This window comes from Lates calcarifer, linkage group LG1 (assembly GCF_001640805.2).
Source record: "Lates calcarifer isolate ASB-BC8 linkage group LG1, TLL_Latcal_v3, whole genome shotgun sequence".
Lineage (NCBI taxonomy): Eukaryota > Metazoa > Chordata > Actinopteri > Centropomidae > Lates > Lates calcarifer.
The window spans coordinates 15,534,815-15,556,636 of NC_066833.1; the positions used below are offsets into that span (position 1 = coordinate 15,534,815).

Here is a 21,822-nt window from a genome sequence, read left to right on the forward strand (position 1 = left end):
TCAGCAGCTCCTCTTTCACCCATAAAGCCATGCTAATTAAATTACTCATACCTCTTAAGTAGGGCAATTATGAGATTTAATTAGTTTATGAATGCTTGATTAGATAGTTAACTAATGCTGGATTAAAAAGTGCTATGACACTATGTGGTGCTGACTGTCATTTACAATTGGGGGAGGGTAGGTATGAGGAGAACTCAGATCATTTTAAATAGACACATATGTATATATGTGGGATCAAAAGAAAGTGGTAGGGCGTTTTCCTCTCTACATTTCTCACTGTGTCTCTTCCAGATGTTAAGTGTAGAAATGGTCTGGGGTTTTCTCTAATCTTTCATTTTACTGCTGACAGCAGAGACAAATGAAGGAGAAGGCTCGGCCACCGCACAAAGGCGGGGGCCACGGGACAAAGCAGAGAAACATCTGACATTTTCCCTCCTGACAAGGCTGTATTGCTTGCTTAGCATTTAGCATATTCCTGACATTTTACCGCACAAATGTCTCTCTTCTGAATTCATGGAATGCATGATTGATCTCACCTCCAAATGTGCATATCCATGGAGTCGATGGGTATTTTCACAAACCCCTGCTGGGTAGCACATGCAAACTGGAATGGCACGAGGAATTTCCTTTTGCAGCACTTCTCACAGGATATAGACCATGGTATAGAGTACCATATGTTTGCTTGTGTGAGCTATGTGGGTTGTTAATGTAAATATGACAGAAAAGAGAGGTCCTTGGAGAGACGACCCAGGGGAGAAAAGCAGCATAGCAGCACAATGGTTACACTGCACTCACTGGGCCCCCTGTTGCCATGGAAACGATACAGAGGTTATTGACATAATTTCAGAGTTCCCAGGAACCTACCTTTGCATTATTTTGTCAATCTGCTTAATGCCTCTATGGTAGAGAAACTGGCACCAAAAGCATATGGTGCTACATGTGTACCCTCTATATATATTATATAAAACATGTGAGAGCAGCTGTCTGATTGGGAGCAGAGCTTTATTCTTATTTTTCCTAATATATTTGTGAAATCACTAGAGCACTACACAGGTCTATGTGTCTGTAGCCACATTACAGACACAGTTACAGCTAATTGTTCCCCTATGAGCCCTTACTGAGTACCTTACCTGACATTTGTGTGTATATGTGCACATGTCATGTCATGATCACCCATGTCTAAATCAAAGACAAATTGTGTCACCATCTATGTGATCTCGTCAGCAGTATAGAGCTTTGTTAATTGCCATGTTAATTAGCTTTATCATCAAAGACAACCTCAGTGTCTGCTGATCTGCTGACTGCTAGGTAAAAGGGAAATGGAGGCAAGATGATTTCAGTGGCTGCCGTCTGGATTCAGGGAGGGTGGAGCAAGCGGGATTCATCTCCTGTTACTGATTTGCTGTCAATGATTTATCACTTTGTTTTCCTTTTCTAAAAGCATATGGGCATGGGATCTTTGAGATTCAGCATCAAGACACAGGCAGCAAGAGAGTTTAATGGATGTTTATCAAGTTCAGATTGGGGAAAGAATTTACATGGTGGATATGTTGGGTGTGCGTATTTTTGTTGAACTATTGAAACAATACTTCATCATGGGGGCTGATGAGAACAGTGTTTATAGTGCATAGTGTGGATAGCTTTATAGTGTGGTCAGAGTAGAAAGGGAAAAAGTTGTTATCTGCATCTATAATAAAGAGTCACTACCTTAAAATCACATTTCCACAGTATAAGAAGAGACAGGGCCTCCCCAAAACGACACAGAGGTTATTGACATAGTTTCAGAGATTTCCCACAAAATTACCTTCATTTTGGCAATTTCCTTGATGCCTCTATGGTAGAGAAACTTGCACCAAAAGCACATGGTGCCACATTTACCCTTTATAACCCATTTATACCCTATTATATAAAACATAAGATATAGTAGATATAACTAAAAATATATATTATTATTCTCAATATTCTGAAACTGCACTTTACCTTTTGAGAATTGTTTTTGTTTGTTTAGTTTTTTTTGGCAAGGTATAAACCCTCTAAAACTGCTCTGACAAATGTATCAACATACAGTTAGAGTCATGTCTCTGGCCACCTGACAAATTTAAGTCCTATATTCTTTCTCCTTTTAGCTCAGTTTGGTCTCCACATACTCCTGAGTATCAGCAGCAGAAGTTAAATGTTCTACTGTTTTTACCAGGTGGTGACTAACTTTGTTGGCTGGTGCTCGGCAGGTGAGTTTATCACAGCTTTATCGGCAGAAACATCTTCCTGCCATGGCTGCAAAGTTGATAAGAGCACAGCTGTGGATCTTAAACCTTATTAACAGATGTAAGATGCTCTTTAGAGCAGAGAGGAACTAATGAGTTGGATATAATTCAGTGTGGCTTCGCCTCTACAAGCAACCCTTTTAACATTAAATGCAGCTTTAGGAACATGTTTTTGTTTTTTGTTTTTTATTGTGCTGTAACTGGTGTATACACAAAGTGTGTGTTGTGTAAGAGGCTGGTCTGATGTGATGGATGTGTCTGGAGAGACAGACCTCAAACTTCTTAATTGAAAATTGAGACAGTGTTGAGATGATGTTATTGATTTTCACACTCTGAGCAAGCAGTGTACGGAAGTCTGTGCCACTGTGAGAGATGGTTGAAGAGGTGAAAAGCAAACAACAGCGGGGTCAAAGCAGGATAGTGAAAACCGGTAAGGGGTAATAAAGAGGAAGAGCAGAGAGGACAAGAGGAGGAGGAGGGAAGGGCAGGTAGTAAAGTGGGGTTGATGTTAGGTGGTGAAAAGTGAACATTATGGGGCCTTTAAAGAGCTGCTCCTTCATGTAACCTTTGGCTATCATAAAGCCTGTGAAGGCTCACAGCTCAAGGAACAACCCTGCCAACCCATGCTTTTTCCTCACAGCATCGATCAGACTGGAGCATGTCAGTCCCCAGGCTGTTTATAAGTCAACATAAACCTACAAACCTTCCAACCAGTGCTCAAATAATCAATAGAGGTGGGAATCATGTTTACTCCTGTGTTTCATGGCCTTTGAAATATCTCAGATAGAGGGACTCTCTTGCTTCTCTCTGTCTCTCTAAAGCACAAATGTATAGACACAAAGACAAACACTACTGTATATGAGAATGTCTCTGGTGAATGTGTAAAGGTGGTTTCTAGACCAAACAAAGACATATGATCAATAGCCTGCCCCTTCCATCTCATTGTCCATAACCAATGCAGTAGTTCCCTCTTTCCCAACACCCCCACATCTCGGTCTTTGAGCAACTATTCAGTGCTTCCTAGGAACAAAAACAAATCTGGTTTGTGCCAGATGATGCAAACATTTTATGCAAATACTGACTGGGAACATCATTTTTTTGGCAGGAGTTAAGAATACTATAAATGGGGTAACATGAAAAAAACACCTGTTAATAAGTAATAGTGCTTCTCATGAGCCATTACATAACCATGGAGATCCAAAGCTTGACTATCCTGCTGTGTGTAGGGTGCAAATTGTCATCTCAAGGGACGGTCTTTGATGTTCTCTGTTGCAATTATTGTGAAAGGTGTCAGATTGTCGCAGCCACCAACTCTATCATTTTCTTCAACTTCTTTTACAGCATTTTTCTTGATCATCCACCCTTAAAACACATACAACTACTATTTACTACTACAGATGCAGGCACACCTAGGTACAAACTACTCCCTTAAGTAGCCCTGAGGGAGTGATGGAGACCAAAGAGAATCGGGAGAAACAGAGGAAATATGGCAAAGGTGCCCTAAATTGGAGACTGAGAGGAAGGGGCTGTGTGTTTGATTAAGAGCTTATTGGTGTAGCATCAGGGGGCAGTTCTGGCCAAATTACCTCTTGGCCATTAATCCTCTCTTGCTGTGTAATGGTGGACCTTTTCAACTTGGAATAAATGACAAAATGGCCCCAGTGCAATTTCTAGTGAAAACAGCCCTCCTATAGGGCTGGTTTGGATTTCAAAATGAAAAAGCCAATGAGCGCAGCCACCATTTAAAAATTATGACATTGCCTGACAGGACAATATAAAAATGTTGTTCAGTCCTGTTATAATAACCTGAAGATTTAACTAATTTTCTTCCAAGCTGTACATTTTCCTCTCCTCCCTGTTTTTTATCCTGGAGCACACACCATGCACACCTGGCAGTGTATGAGTCAGCACTCTCTAGTAGAAGCTGTTTACTGTGACACACACTGACACATAAAACTTCAAATGCAGGCTCCCACACTCTGAAGTGAAGCCTTTCAGTGACTACTGCTTGGGGGAAACATTCCTCTAAGTTACTATAGTGGATTATTTATGTGGGAAGACATAGATCATTTGTTGCAGCTGGCATAACTCATGCTTGTCTTGACCTGACTCTGAACAGAAACCACCACAGGTTAGTAAATACCTGGAAGGGCAGCCTCTCGCCCTGGGAAATGTCACCACTCAGGCATTATATTGGGCCCTGCAAAGAGATGAAACCTCTTTTGGTTTCACCTAAAATACAAAGAACCACATTTTCTCACAAACCTCTTGTGGCATCTACATATGCAGATGGTTTTGAGTCCCCTGGGATTTCTGTCCCCACCCAAATACTAAAAATTGGAGATAAATACAAGTTTGTGCTCACATTTTAAAGTTCAACAACACTCAAGAATAATCCCTGCTACCCTGTTTAATCCAAACACCCCACTTTCAATACTTTCCCGTGAGGCTACTTTCTAAAAGAAATAGTTCTCATAAAATCTTACAGTACACAGTACAAGTATGCACGTCACCCAAAGTGACAGGAAAGAGACATGGTGGTTGAGTTTGTTAGTGGTACCTTTTCCAGTGCTGTGAGCACCACAAATGAAATTCCAGTCACTTGGGTGGTGCCACCAACTCCCAAGTGTCCCAAAACCTGGAAAAACAAAACACAACAATCTATCTTGGTTGGATACCACGAAACTTAAGTGAGAATTCACATGTGCTGCACATGTGCTGTACTTAAATTCTGAAGGACATGTAATTTACTTGCATGTGTCCACTTTATACCATTTTGTACTACTGCTCAAATACATATCAGATGCAAATATGGTTCATTTTACTGCTTTATATGACCACTTTGGTTACTAGTTATCGGTCATAAAATATGATGCACTGCTGTATGTCACCTTGACCAGTTACATCATTAAAATGCTGTGTCCATACAATATATGATAATATAACACTGATAAGGGCCTTTTGCATAATGATCTGAAAAGGTTTTCCCCCACTGCACCAAAGCACACAGTGCTCTCTCTCTCTCTCTCTCTCTCTCTCTCTCTCTCTCACACACACACACGCACATATAGAGACTGGCATTGACACAATTGTGCTTTATTGCTGTACAGGTACAGTACTTATAAAACATTGGGAACATGATAATTATGAAATATCACATACAATCTTTTTCTTTCCACAAACACGTATGTATGCAGGTTAAAACATACTGTATGTCATGTACAAAATAAAGATTACAATAAAAAAACACTATGAAAGGCAGTGAGATACCCCTGTTTAGGTGCTAAAATATTGTCTCTCTCTCTGGACAACTATATGTGAACTGGGGACAATAGAATGGCCATTCTGCACTGGCTGTAGCACCAGAGAGCTAATCTCAGAGCAGAGAATTCCTGACTAACAAAAATGACTGGCAGTAATCTAGCTGCCAGAGTTTGGTATGCTTATGACAGACTGAGCTCAGGTTTGTATATGATGGAAATGATAAGCGCGCAGGGCGGTCCAGCTAAAGGTGGACGTGGAGAGATGAAGAGCGTTTGGATGAGATGCAGAGGACAGTGCAGTGACTCACAGTGCAGTGGGACGTAGTTCTTCACATTAGACATCCTTTCTTTTTTTTTCTTAAAATCTTTTCAGCATGAGCACGTTTTAGGGGGCTAGGTCCAACACATGGTCATGCAAGGTAAAAAGCAATGATATACTTTAAAAGACCATAAAAACGTATCATGTCCTTGTTTCATGATTTTAGTAAACATGTTACTACAAGGACACTATAGAGGCTATAAACCTCTTTCACTGGCATTAGCAAAGTTGACCAGCTTGATCTTGGTTCCTGTCTGTTTTGTTTGATCACAGATGGATTTAAATCCTTGTGTGAATGAGCGCACCATGATGAAAATGTTTGACATAGTTCTGCAATGCAGTACTGCTCACAGTAAACGAGGCATGAATCGTGGAGAAAATCAATACCTTATCGTTATCAACTTGCCTTAAAAAAACATGAACTGCATACGTGATTTTTGAAGACGATAATAACATTAAGCAGTCAGGTACACTCTTTAGATACAGGCGCATGTTCCAGTAATAAGATACATAGGGTTTCATTGATGTGCACAGGCAGTGAAAAAAAAATTGCATTTATACATTCAGCCAGTCAGTTGAAAAATGCAGCTCAGCTTATTTGCCATCTCTGTTGTGAATATCAGTGGTCTCCTCTAATTCCTCTTGAATATTTGTGCACCTTCACGCATCGACAGCAGCTGAGATTGATCCTCTGATGGTGCTGCTAATTTGTAAGGCTGAATCAATCAGACACATTGTGGGTGATCAGTGGGAATGAGAAATCAATTAGAGCTATTGATACTTTGTGGCTCTAACATTTCAGAATGATCTTCAAAGATCAAACACCTTGTCAAGACACACCCAGCCCATTACACAACACCACATAAACACAATATACAATGAAAACATCTGCCTTGCATTAACACAGGGCCAAGAGGGGGGAAAACAAATAATATTAAATAGAGTATAAAGAATTTCATACTTAATCATCATTCTGAAAAAAAGATATTCACATTTTAAAATAAACCTCTTCTCTTTACCTTAGTCATTGCATCTAACCCAAGACATTCTTAAATCTCAGTTTCACCATCATAGACAGTATTATCTCATTTCTTCCTTGTCTTTCAATTCAATCTCTGTGCTTTTCTGCCATAGTAAAAGCTACAACATATGACATTACTCACTATTTACATAGTGGTTACCATGGAAACACCCGTAGAGCCGGTTTGATCCATTAGGAAGGTGGCGGTGAGGGAGGGGTCAAAGACCAAGGTGAGAGTGGGGTCAGTTTATCAGAGGTCAAGTGTGGAAAGAACATGAAGAGAGGACACAGAAGGTAGTGAGCGTCTGTGAGGGCTCGCCCACGATGGAGGAATCTGTACAATAATCGAGTTCATCTGTGCTTGAGTTCCTGAGCTCTGCACAGTCTCCTGAACAACACTGAACACATAAAACCGTTCAGATGTTGATGAGACAAAATGAGAGTTAAGTTGCTACTTTTCAAGTGTAGACTGTTGATTTTTTTTTCTCCCCCGTTTTTGACATGTTCTTTTTAATCTATTCATAAATGATCATCATTGAACCGTGCTAACAGCTATGATTTGGTCATTTGTGTCAGTCTGTACAAATATGAGTATATGGGGACTACTGTATACATAAGTTTTTATAACTATACTTGTTAGTTTAGACATATCTTTCACACGTTGTGTCACTTTGGCACAGAGCTTCATGTTCACAACATGAACTTTATACCTCTCGGCTAAAGCTTTGTTATTATAGCTTTAGCTTTTAGCTTTATCCCTTTTTTGTTAGATCCCATTTTCATAGTAAAGGTAAGTGCAGTGGTTTGCATTTTGGCCAGAGGGTTTTGATCCTCAAAGGCTGGTGGTAACAATGGGGAAGAAAAGTGCACCTTGGGATATTATTGAGGTTAACCTGACCCCTGGTTGCACGTCGCCAGGCCTACAGTAGTGCTTAGAGCCCAAACATGAATGGCCAAGTGAGAGCTGTGTACCTGAAAATGTCCCATGTCTAAGCCAGTACTTTGATGCTAAAAACCGGAGTCGTCCAAAGGCGTCGAGTTGACTTGTAAACTTTAAAGGAAGTCTGAGACTCAGGGGTGCACACACAACCACTCAAGGGAACATCACAGGACAGCATGTCAAGTATAATCAGCACCATGTTTTAGGTTGGAGCTCCTTTGTGTGCAGCAGTGCATCATGATAGGCAAGGATAAAGATGGCCAAAGACTGCCATTTAATATTTGACTACCATGAAAACACTGCTACTTTGCTCTTTAATCCATCAATGGACATCATAAATTTTATCTCAGAAGACCTGAGATAACAATAACATTGTCTTCGTTATTTTTCTGACTGTCTCTTTTTGTTAGTAAAATATTTGATAATAAAATAACGCCCCAACTGCCCATGAACCTCTACTATGCCTGCTTTCCTCTAATTTTTCATGGATAGCACTTGTGCTGAGCTTCTAGTGTATAGGTTTAGGCATCCTTCCACAGTCAAGGTCAAAGGCCAAGAGGCGGGACCTCCAGGCCAGGGACTTGGCTGAGGCTTTGGGGCTGGAGCTTCAGCCAAGCCTCTGGGTACTGAGGTTACTTGGTCCACATTAAAATAAAATTAAAAAACAAAAAGAAAGAAAAAACACGAAGAGCATGTGTGAGTGTGGTTTAAGAGACAGGGAGGAATTTCATAGCCAATACATGTAACTGCATCATACAGCTTCTGTCAGGGCGAGGTCTTCCTGTTGGTCCAGAGCAGAGTGGGGGGCAGGGGTGGGGACTGGGGTGGACGGTGCTTCCAGTTACCCCGCCCCTCACACTGCCCTCGCCGCCACCGCAGAAGCACCCCCAGAGCGGCACTCTCATCCCCGGTGGACAGATGAGGTCGCTGGAATGCCTGGAAGAAGAGATGGAGGAAGAGAGGACAGGAAAGAAAAGAGAGTGTGTACATCCAAATCACACACTGTATAATGACTTTCTCCTGAATGAATAGACAAGCAGATGAAAGAAAGCTGGAATGACCAGGCTATGATTGGAGGTAGCAGGGAGAAGAGAGTGCACATGACAAGTAGTGGTTTTATCAAAAAAAAAAAAAATGCTGCAAAACTACCTTAAAGAACAGAGAATATCATCTTCTAATCTTGTCTCCATTAGAGATTACCACCTACAGTTTTGTCTGATCCATCATCTTGAAAGAACCGATGATCAGTGGGCTGAGTTTGGGGAAGTGGGACACTTTTTGTCATGAATCACTCTAATACAGTAAATAACACAGAGATGAATCGGGGGCTGGCACACAACCATGTCACAAGACCACTGATACAGCAGGAGGCAGCTGGAGGAATCCCTTCTTTGACTGACAACGTATTTCCATACTGTCTCCGGAGACCACAAACTGAACATCACCTCGAAGAAGATCTTTTGCAATACAGTGGGGTCCCTTATGCAGGGAGCATCTCAAATAGGCACTTCTACTTTCTCACAGAAGCTCAAATACACAAAAGTGCATACATACACACACACACATACATTTACGCGCGTGTACACACACACACAAATGCAGACACATGCACAATAGCCTGTATAGAGCACAACATCAATCATCTGCCAGTCAATACCCAAGTAAATCAATCAGAAAGGAATTCCAATCTCCCTCAGTCAGTAATAGCAGCAACAGGACCGAACCCTGATGATCCAGATCAGATTAGGAACTGAAGGTTATAATGGTGGCAGCTGATGGCCTGTTAAAGGGCAAGAAACTGTTCCTTCATGCTCAGAGGTGTGATTTAGAGGATAAGGCTTGCATTTCTCTACTGTGTATTTTTCTTACTGTCAACGAAGCCCATTAAAACACCAAAATGAAAAATGGGTTTCTCATAGTGCTTTCTTGCACTGTTTCTCAGCCCTAACTCCACTGGTTCCCCCTGAAGATGTACACCTTAAAAATAACTCTTAAATACTGTATATGGTTTCATTAGCTTCAGCTGCAGATTAACAGACATTTGATGAGTGGTGAGAACTTCTGGAAGCAGGACAATTTATTTGGGTCTGACTCAAAGTAAACTACAGTGCCCTTGTTGATCATAAATAAGGAACATGTCATCCAGTGTAATAGTGTGGCTTACTGATGTGCTTAAAATACTTTTTGAACAACAACAGAGCTCTATGGCACAGAGAAATCAGCTACATCAGGTTTTGATGGCATAAACAATAGTTGCTTGTCAAATCATTTCATTATTGGCTTTAGTTGTTTGATGGGATTTGTTGACAAGAAGAAAAATATAGAGAACAGTCTTATCCTTTTACATTCTCATAAACACAAATTAAAACTTGTTCTGTATTCTGCCTTTTTTCATAACTTTTTCCTGCAATAGTAGCTCCCCTTACCTCTATCCTCTGCTTTTCATGCCTGCTTTCTAAATTACACCAGTGAGCTAAATCAAGTCAGCAGTACATGTATTACAGCATTTCCTTGTATACAGTGCAGTAAGTGAAGCATTCCACGCACTGCTATATAGCTACAGGCAAGCACACACACATACCAATAAAAGCATAGTGCACCCATTCCATACTTCCTGACTACTACTGACCATATATCTGGAGAACCACACACCTGTGCATGTTCATATGGATACACACAAACACACACTGTCAGACTGACTGACTGCCTGCACAAGCACAATACTCAACAACCTAATCCATAATTTACACCTCCTCTGCCAGGCTGTTCTCTGCACTGGCGCCAGCCAGGAATATCAGCTACTGGAACAGTCAGCAAGTAGGAACGCCATGTCCTCATTCAATGCATGACTTAACATGGACACATGGACAAACACACACACACACACACACACACACACACACACACACACACACACACACACACACAGGACAGGGTTGTCCATATACTTACAATGTACTTGATAATATTATGAAAAAATGCCAACTACTGAAGAAAGCCATCATAGTTTGGGCTTGAGCTGGCAGACAGGCAAAAGACCCCTCATTCATTCAACCACTGCAATGACAATGTGGGATGCCAATGCTCAGCGATCTGGCAAAGACAAAGCTGAACCTTGCTCTGTGCTTGCCAGTTGCAAACATACACGTGCAAGGGCACATTCCTGGCAGGTAATTTACTGTGTTCTGTTGTCTAAGTCAAACTGGACTTCCTAGGTTTTTCCTTCCCTGAAACATCCTTCTGTTTGTGAAATTTTAACCTCACCCTTGACCACAGGGGCATAGGGGAGGGAACCAATATCCAAACCACATGTACATGTTAATGAGTTGGTAATGTTATGTTAATAATATGAAAATGTAGGACGACATGAGGTCATTCTGAACTGTCACTAAGAGGCTGGATTTCCCAAGGCCACGCAGAGTGACAACAACCTCTAAGCTTCTCCACAAAATGACCAGTTCTAGACAACTATGCAAGCCACTATGTATAGACCCCAGCATGTACACAGACCGACAAATGGTGGCCAGAACACTGTGTTTTCATTATTCACAATAAATAGCTTTCAGCTTTCATAATTTGCACAAAAACTAGCACAAGAAAATCAGCAATATCAATACCTACTTCTCCCAGTAGCTCGTATTTCTAGAACCATTTAGCCCATTTTGTTGGATAAGAGGAGAGAGGGCAATGGCAGAAAAAGAGAAGAAAAACAGAGAGGAAGAGATGTTGTTGGTCACTGATGACCTATTTGTGAGCTCTTTCTTGGAAATTTCACTAGATTGGTTGGGTAATGTGGGAATGTCAGAGAAACTGGCATGTTACCTTTATTCGCTTCTATGCTTAACCCTGGCAAACAGGGGATTCATGCAGAGAAACTAAAGGCTCTCCGTCTGTTCTTCCCATCCTTTAAGTGTTGCTGTTCTGAGCAGTAAATGTAGCTCAGTACTTCTTCCATTTTAAATGTCCTAACTACTGCCTTTGTCCTAACTTTGTCTGAAGGGATAAACAAAGGATATTAGTATCTGTACCATCTGATCAGTTGGCAGTCTGTTTATCTGTTATATGATTAGTCTAGACTGCTGTTGACAACTAACTACAGGAACCCAAACAGACCAGGCCATTCATTCCTAACTGAGTTATCCATCCCCCTTTGCTTCCTTCATTCTTTCCCTTTCATTTATCCCATTAGATATGCTGATCTTACATAAACACAGTCTGGAATGCAGCTAATTGAAAGGTAAGCGGGTCACAGAGTTAGTCCCATGATAATGAACTTGTTTCCAGAAAACACACCAAATTAGTGAAGTGAGGAAGATAAGTGTCTCTAGCCCCTTGTACACAGAGATTACACAATACTGGTGTTAAGATGACCCTTGAATATACAGCCTTTGTCTGAACCACACAAAGCCGGCACAATGCTGATGATACCGGTGATTTTATACAGCATGCCGGCATCACAGAATCAGAATCCTAACCATTGGTTGGCATCTGTTCTGCCGTGCCAGCTCTCCCTTTCATATAGACCTTGATTCAGCTCTATGACTACCTAAGCTGCTGGCTAAAAGGTGGGGCGATGAGGCCCCCTATTCCACCACTGTACCTTTTACACAGATCAGCAGGGTGGAATAGTGCTGCAATATTCCCAACTTAAAGACTGTATAAAAGGAACTTCTTCAATATTTCAGTTGTAACAGTGAGCATACATAGAAATAGGGTTGGGGCAGAGGACAGTTTTGGGGTTCTGTCTATCGTTATTGCGAAATCAGATTGTGGACGTTTGTACACAGTATCAGTCTTGATTTCAGAATTGTTACACCGCTACAGATGGCAACATATTTTTTGCTAAATTTAGAGATAATGTCAGAAACATCAGAATGAGGATCTGGAGTGCGCTTGGTTAGATGTATCACCAGTGACAACAATGATGCTAGATAAAAGAGAGGAGGGTTTAAAAAGGGGGGTCATGTGATGGATTCAGCAACATATTATGAGAGCAGATGGATAAACAACAACAAAAACTGCAGCTCTGCTTTGTTGAACAGACTCACTCAAAGTTTGAGTGTCTATCCACATTTATCAGTGTTGATATGCATGCTCCTCTGTGTTTGCACTTGCATACACATTTGCATGCATTGTCCACTACCAGATGCATTTACTGAATAATCATCAACATCGTTCACATCTCTCTTATTTCTTACATTACTTTCTGCAAATGCAACCTTGAAATCTTCCATGTAAGATATTCCCTGTTACACTGCTGCCTGAAATGAAAAAAATCCATACATCATATATAGCTGATATATCTGATATTCTTCCCTCACAAGAACCTACAGCACTACATATAGCTAAACTGTTTTAATGTATTTTCTGGATTCAGCATCTAATAAATCATCTAACAGAAGAAAAAACAATGGCCATGGACTTAAATGAGAGGGCAAGACTACAGTGTCATAATGTAGTGATTATGTACAGGTATACTGATGCAGAGAGTGGAGCTGAACTCAAGAGCTGCAGTTTACTTCCAGAAATAAGGGATTAAAAAGGGTGGGGGGTGGGGCAAAGCTGAGATGATGCAAAAGCAGTGGTTTTCCAGGTTTTTCTTCCAGGGACCAATGTTTTCAGTAGATCTGAATCTTTGTATTATAACTGCTGTAAATTGTGATCTGAACATTTTATACTTTTCTGCCATGACTACTGACTACTGTTGGAATCCATTGTCCGATGAATTCAAGATGACCATGGCCTCTGTTCTTTATGAAGGAGTACAAGACTACAGGAGGCAAGTCTTTCATACACCAAACATAGACTTTAGGTGGAGTAACTTAGACAAAACTTTTTTTTTTTTTTTTTAACATAATGAAAGTCATTACTGTTATGATCCCACACTGGGTCTATGAAAAACACTGCTATTAAGGGTGGAGAGCAGCGAGGCATGACATACACTCACCACATCCCTACAGGGCCTCCAGTGAGCCCCCCTGCCCCCCCTTGCTGTTTTAGAGGGCAGCCCCCGCACCAAATGGAGAAAAGTTGAGATGTCCCCTCTGGAAGATAAAGGAGGGAGTGAGAGTAACAGCCAAGCTCATTAGAATCAAAGGGAGAGAGAGAAAGAAAATCATTTTATTTTGGTAAGAGAAAGGCCCAATAGAGAAAAACCTTTAAAAAAATTTGACTATTAAATTAGCAGCTAGACTCTGCTTCAGACTTATTTAATAAAACATACAAACAAGCTTCAAATGATGCATTAAGATGCATTAAGTGAGCTCACCCCAGCTGTGGAAGCAAGTGTATAACATTTAGTCAACCTGAGGATTGTGAAGTGGGTACACAGTGTGCCTTCACATCTCTAGTGGCAGTGTCTTATGAATGATGTGTTCTGAGCTGCTCTCAAAGTGGGACTGCTACGTGCTTTGCTCATTCTTGTGTTTCATGCACTACTGACTGTGACGCTCAATCACTGACTGACTCAGTCTGCTATGAATCTGAATCAATTCCATGCAGTGAAACTTTCTTTTAAGTGTAGGATGAAACAGTTGCCTCCTGGATTACACAATGCAGTTACACATAAACTATGTGAGAGTATTTACAGAGTGAATGAAGAGAACAAAAAGGATGAAGAGTGCCCTCAGAATGATGTGGCTCTTTAGTTATAAAACTGTGTTTAATCTCTCTGTTAATGACAGAGAGAGGGTTGATCTTTTTTCAGTTTAATCATATATTGTTAAAATAAAACAAAACCGATCAAAAGAGAATCTGACTCTGGTCTTGTGGATAAAAGACAAATCCTTTTGAGTGTCTGCTTTTGCCTGAGGTGAGGGCAAAGCACATAATTGTTATAACAACTTTCTATGTCCCAGTTGTAACTTACTCTCCCTGTGGTCATCTTGTATGCTGCATTGATGATATGAGTGTAATCAAGCTGATAAGACCCAATATCTTTATATATTTGAATTATTAATGCTCACTAAGATACAAGTGTTAATCAGGTTTGTGTTATGTCTCAGTTCACAAAAGGTTTTTGTGTTCAAGATGTTTCTGCTTTTATCAATCCCACATAATGAGGCTGTGTGTGTCTGTGTGAGTATACCTTCCTGTGGTAGTGCGTGTACGTAAGCTTGTGTGCGTGCATGCAGGACATTAAATTCAATCCTGTAAGCGTACACCTGTCTACAGAGCCAGAGAAAGCTCGCATGTCATGAGTGATACGTGTTGTTCAAAGGGGGCCACTTTCCGGCCCACTCAAAACGTCAACAAACCCAAAACAAAATACAGGGCTGATATGGTTGTGCTGTAATTGTGTGTGTGTCAGTGAGGTTGTATGTTTATGTATATGCCATTCACATATTTTAAAGAGAAGTTTCTGTGTAGGTAACAACAAAGAGAAACGATCCCTGTTGCCACAAGTATGAGCAGTATAAGCAGTATACTGCAGTATAAGCATCTGACTGTATGTCCAGTTGAAATAATAAGTGTGACAATATATCATGTAAGTATATCTATGTGTGCCACCATCACTGGGTTTGTGCTTTTAACTGGCTGTCTTTGTGTATTTACCTGAGTATGATGGCTGTCCATGTGTCTGTGTAGAGAGGTGGAGCTGGTGGAGTTTGACTTGCTGTGACTCTCATCTTCCACCGATCCTGAATGCACAATAACAAAAGCACATTATGAAGACTGAAAGTCCTCCCACACACAGGTACAGAGCTGAAGGACTCCTCACTTTTCAGACACAGGCATACAGCAGGGGGTTGTATAAGCCTTCTGAAAAGCTCAGGGAAATGTTAAGGAAAAATAGTGCTTGACAAGCCGAGCGTCTTTTATGATACCTGTGTTCTCCCTTCCACATTTCATAGGTCATTTCATTATTTCATTCCCTGCCTTTCATCTCTGCCTGTGAAAACCATGTGATTTGAATTCTGACTGTAAATGTACAATACATGAATGGCTGTTACCATTGGAGATTTGGTTGCCGTTCTCTACGGGGGCGGGGCTTGATGAGTGGGGAGAGTGGTTGTTGGCGTTCTTGTCCTGTAGCTGCAGAGAAGGTGAGGTGGGGGCAGAGCCACATTCTTCCCTCCCGGGCAGATTGATATTAGAATTGAATCCTGGGAAGGAATATAGTCACGGGAAAACACAGTAGACATCAATGCATGTCATACACATTAAACATCAGACAATAGACTACATTATGCATAGAGTCATCAGAGTAAAGTACCACAAACTCTAAAACACTGGAGGAAGCTTCTTGCTTATGTTACTGCAAAATATTCAAATACTGCTAAAATATTACAATTTTATAACTTAGCTAGTATGTATGCATCATTTCCACTTAGTCCCAACCCTTCTTATACATATATCCTAGCCCTTTAAAAAGTATTCACTCAGATCTGAGTAGTGGGAAGGTGACTGTACATGACCTGCCTCTGCCCCTGCTGCTGCTCCTCATACTTCACAAACTGAATGAGTAAGTGACTGTGGGTACACGTGTGTGGGAGTGTGAATGGGAATTCGTCAGCTGCTGTTCCACACTGAGAATGTGAGCCTTCTGCTCCCCCCATGGTCACAAGATGCCTAAATATAAACTTAGCAAACTCTACTATAGCTCCAACTGGGTAGATGTGCACTTGTGAGGGACAAACAAAAAGCCAGGTAAAGAGAGACAGAGTCCATGTGAGGGTTGTATGCTTGTGAAGTGTTGAGTCACAGTGCGTTTTTGGATTTATACAGTGAAGACTATAATGAGAGATAACTGGACTTTTATCCAATTTTGTGAATTTTGTACATTGCTGCTGAGGCATGAGAGGTCTTGTGACAGTGATTTCCTGAAGCCTGCCAAGACCACCTGCCCCTCTTCCCTTAGAATTCCTGTGGTTTTGTCATTCCCTGTGGATGAGGAAGGGGAGGAGGAGGAGGTAAAGACAGCTGCTCTTCACAAAGATGTCTGGGATAGCAACTGTAACCCCTGGCCACTCCCACAGCGTCAGGTATCACACTCAGTCATTTAACAGCCAAGAGGGAACGGAAGTAGGCCATCCTGTTAAGCCCATCGGCATCCCTCTGCACTCTGATCTAAGCGCACCGCTTTGCTATTCCCACTCAAAATACCCCAGCACCAGGTTCCCCTGTCACACACACCGTTTCCATGACACCAGCACTTTTCTTGCCAAGTCCAGGTGCTGATGATGAGTCAAGTGCAAGATGTCGCATGTGCATCAGCATTTGCACTTGCTCACATACAATCTGCTATAAGGGCTTCAGCTACCTGCCATTTGAACTTGCTACAGAGATGTAAGATACAACTATACCAATCACATAACTCCACAACAACAAGCCTCTGGGCAGATGACTCATTATTGACAACAGCAGCTAATACTTTCACTTGTTTGCAATGTTTCTAACTTCTCTCCTCGATAATTGTCCAGGATGTCCTGTTTGTTGCAGCAGTCACACTCCCTTCAGCAGAACATGAGTGAGCTGTTAAATATTTGATGCCCATCCTCATCATGCTACTGCTCATGTATTATTAACCCAGCCACAACTAATACACTTCAAGGAAACAGAGGCACAGATAAAAAAAAAACAGTGGGACAACACAGTTTTTACCCTCTTGGGTGAGCCAGTGCTTTATCAGTGCTAAGTATCAATGGAAACTTTACCTCCACAAAAACAACACAAAGTAATCTCTTGTGGGTTTGAAACCTCTGACCTGAGGTCCCACCCATTTCATTAACTCTAAGACAAATATGTTTGTCCTCCTTTTGCAAAGGTCAACCTTTGCATCAGTGTCACAGAGTCTGTATGTGCTTGGCATGTAGTGCACTAAATTACAACACTGCTGGATCATACTTAAAGTGCAGTGTGATTCTAAGTGGACTAACCAGCTAGCTCATTAGCTAACATGTTAGAAGGCAGCTGCTGCAGCCAAAGGGCACTGCACTGGAGACTGTAACAAATGGACTGCCTCAAGTGGGCCAAAGAGGGTGGCTGGCTACAATACCCAAATTAATGTAATGTGTGTTGGTGAATCTCACTTTCCTACCACTCAAACATAGGGCATGTGTGTTATAGACCCACATCCAAAAACAAGGGGTTATTACTTACCCAGAGTAAAAGCCCTACACCACTCCTTTTGTACAGAAGGTAATCACCTAGTGCCAAATAAATTATCTGGCACAAACTAGGTTGTGATGATCATGAGGTCATCACATTAGGTAGAACGCATAATGGAAACATGAATCCCTTCACAAATGTGAGTACACACACACAAATAAATAAACACAATGAGACACTGTGTATAAAATGACTATATAAAATAAAATATAACAAAATAAAGTGAAACAAAGGCTAACTCCCCATCCCTTATATATGTGTACCAACACACCAACAGCTTGATGTGTATGCGTGTGCATGTATGAGCATTACAGACAGACCTCCATCTCTCATCTTCCGGCCAGACGTGGACTTCCTCAGAAGGCTGCGTCCAGAGCTGAAAAGAGTGTTGAGTTCATCCAGGGGGCTGGTCAGGGGTCTACCATTGGCTGGGTTGAACAGGAGGGGAGAGGAGGAACATGAGTGTGCTCTCCGAGGCTCAGGACGGGACATCTTCACTGGGGAATAGGGAGGTGGCTTCCCAAGTGGTTCCCCACCTGCCCTTTGGGAGGATGTTTTGGGGGAGTCCGAGCTCCCTGTGACAGATGCTGCTCGTGTCAGCACCAGGAAGCTGGCCTCAGGCGGGAAGGGGAAATGTGAAGGAGGTCTGTAGGGAGGAGGGGGGGCGTTGGGGGGAGGGGGTGGAGGTGGAGGGGTAAGCGGAGGTGTAGACTTTTTCTCTGGCATGAGGACAGAGAGGCTAGGGGAGGAGTCAGCCCTCTGACGAGCATACTGTGGGGATAGGGGGCTGTCTGGGCCAGTAGCATAGTTCAGGTTTGTCTCAAATACTGGCAGCTTCTTTACCTCTAGAGGGGTGAGGGGTGACTCGTCTGAAGCCGGAGAGCAGGTGACAGGGGAAGGGGGAAACACCAGGAGAGGTGGACGGTGTGGGAGCAAGTTGGGGAAGGGAGCAGGGATGTCACAGCTGCCATCTTTGCCATGCTGAGCTTTGGAAGCTCCACTGCTGGATGTGCTCTGTGAGTGAGTGATGTCCATGGCAGTAGCCACCCCTGCTGCAACCCGTTTATTGTCCCCGCTCTGAGGAGGAGATGTTCCTAATCCTACCAAGCTCAAGCCTAAAGCCTCCAGTTTTGCTGCCTTAGTGACCACAGTGGCAGGAGGTCCACCATCTTCCGAAGGGAAATACTTCATCTCCTCATAGACAGCTTCTGAGTCAGCCTGTTCTGGGCTATCGGGGGGCTCCTGAAGACTCCGAGCCCGTGGCTGGGAGCCTAACATCTCTATGTACACATCCTCTTCATCATGACCCTGGTACAGGCTCAGTGCTACCCCTTGTGGAGCGTCAATGGAGGCTGCTTTCTGCATCAAACCACCAAACCCTCCAAATCCCCCAGCACGGGACAGCAAGGCCAGCTTTACATCAGCGGGGCGCAGCTGGTGGAGGTGGGGTGCCACAGCATTGATCTCCTCATATGAGCCTGTCAGCTTAGTGTTGGGACTGCGCTTAGGTTTTGGGGGTGGCACCTTCCTCATGGTTGTGTAGTCATCACTGTGGGGACGGGGCTTGGACAAGGCTGAGGACATTATAAATAAAACAGTTAAATACAGAGAGAAAGAATTAGGCAACAGTGCTGAGGCACAAAAAACACCATCTGTTGTATCTTCTTAAGACCAGTGGAGGTGATATACCTGCAGGGTCTGTGGGAGACAGCTGGGATTTAGGGGGGCTTCCAGCTGGCGAACAGTAGCCCTCTGGAGTGGGGCTCTCTTTGGCTGCCATCATTCAACCCGGCACTAACTGCTTCATAAGATGCACTCAGACGGGTGTTGGGGTCCCTTTTTGGTTTGGGAGGAGGTTGCTTCCGTGGAGATGAAAGACCTCCCCCACTGGCCCCATCTTCATTGGTATGAGCTACCTGCTGCAGGGCTGATTTGATGGGTGGACTGGCAGAGCAATGGACCATGTTCTCCATGGCGAGGGGGATGGGTACTGAGCTGGACCGAAAGTGGCGAATAACTCGACCGCCTCCATTGACAGGGCCCTCATGGACTTTCCCACTTTTCTCCACGACCCTACAAATGGGTATAAGGAATAACAGAATTAATGTTCATATAGAAAATTATAATAATTTTGTTGTGTTTGACCATTTGCATTATCTCCATCATTTGTGCTTGATTTATTCATTCATGATTCACAAAGGAGGCATAAAGGCTTTAGCCACATAGGCGCATCTTCCCATAAAATTAATTTTCTGATTCAGTTAACTACATCATTTACATAACCAGTATACCCAAACTCAATATATGCCTGCTTCGACTGTCATTCCACGAATATGAGCTAAGGAGGCCAATTGGATGCTAAACACCCAAGAGGTTATGCTTTAAATCTAATCTCTTTGCAGTAATTTGATAACATCCAGTTTGAAATTTCCTTCGTTAATCTGGCTGTGCCATCTGTTGGTTCCACAATTGCAGGCGGGGGAGGGTGTCCAAGCACATGTGTAGTTGGTGGCGGAAGGTATTTTAAAAACCTGCCAAGAAATTAGGCGAGTTTAGGTGAATGCGTGAAGTGAGTGCATTTGTATGTAAGTGTGTTTTAGTGCGTATGCGCCTTTTTATCCCCCATACGATACAGTAACTATGACTCCCCTCCCATTCTGCCTACTGACACCCTTCCTCCTGTTAGAAGCCCCCCTGCGTTCTTGCCTTCTGTCCCGGCAGCAGATGTTGCATATACAAAGACACACAGAGGATACAGAAATCATGTGTGTGTATGTTTGTATGTAACATGCAATGTAATTATTAAAATATATCAAAAAGTATTAAAACTGCTGTTGCAGTCACTGCAATGTGGTGACTTTTAAAAATTTTGTGTTTCAATCGTGGACATTGTTTATTAAAATGAATCACTAATTCCACTGTGCTCAGTTGCATTTAACTTTATTTCAGAGCATTTAAAGCATGAAATTTGTTTAAGATTATGCTTTTAAGTGAAAAACCGGTATGTGTCTTTCTGAAGATATGTGACAAGAAATCCTCCAAAATATAAGCGAACACACATTTATTTTGTCACTTTGTCACAAAGCCTGGATACATTAGCATATTAGTCACCACTCAGTGTCAACCTGAAATGAAAGTCTCTATTACGTAACAATGGCAAAAGGCAACACAAATGACACAGCCTCCTCTGCAGTGAAAGAAAAATGGCATTAAAATAATAAATGCAGTTATTATGCAGCATACCATCAGGAAGCTTAAAAATATATAACATGTATAGATTTACAGGTTTATTAGTGCTGAAATTAATAAGTCATATTTCAGGTATTACATGAAACAAGGCCATATTTTTTTCAAAAAATAGCTAAGTGACTTTTCAAAATGAAGGTTGTTCATTTGGTACCTCCTCTAAAGGGCTCCTTATTACTCTTTTTTATACCCCTTCTAACCCTCCAGGGTTATGCCATTTTCTCCACGTGTGATATGTTATATTAGAAAGAGGTGAGGCAGAGGTTCCATAGGTGCAACACAATACTAATACAATCTGATAACGCAGCTCATTATCTGACTATTCATCACGAAACTTACAAATTAAAAGCCTACAGCGCACAGGGATTCAAGGTAAATGATTCCTTCATACAGTCATAAATCCTGTGAGTAACAGTGGCTGCAGACTGTTATTTTGCAGGCTAAATAATGCTATAGTCACTATAAGGCCATTAAATTTAGTATTATGAATTACAGTGTTGTGAGTAATAAAAGCCCTATTGAAGAGGGTCTACAGTTGTGAATGGCTGCATTAGTGTGAAGTAATCAGTAGCATGGTAGAAGTCTATCTTCCAAACAACACTCACATTCTCACCGAATGAATGTGGACAAAATAACATTAGAAATACAAATGACAAATG

At 42.0% G+C, this 21,822-nt stretch overlaps 1 protein-coding gene across 1 annotated transcript in view; it reads right to left on the reverse strand.

The window, feature by feature from the left end:
- Positions 1–5,344: 5,344 nt before the first annotated feature.
- The window catches only part of myo16 (myosin XVI), a 72,165-nt gene continuing 55,687 nt past the window's right edge, over positions 5,345–21,822 (reverse strand). Inside the window, 6 exon segments of the mRNA XM_051070776.1 lie at positions 5,345–8,743; positions 15,362–15,447; positions 15,760–15,912; positions 18,238–19,491; positions 19,607–19,697; positions 19,699–19,990. Of these exon segments, the coding sequence (XP_050926733.1) occupies positions 8,573–8,743; positions 15,362–15,447; positions 15,760–15,912; positions 18,238–19,491; positions 19,607–19,697; positions 19,699–19,990 (2,047 nt within the window). The 3' untranslated portion in view covers positions 5,345–8,572.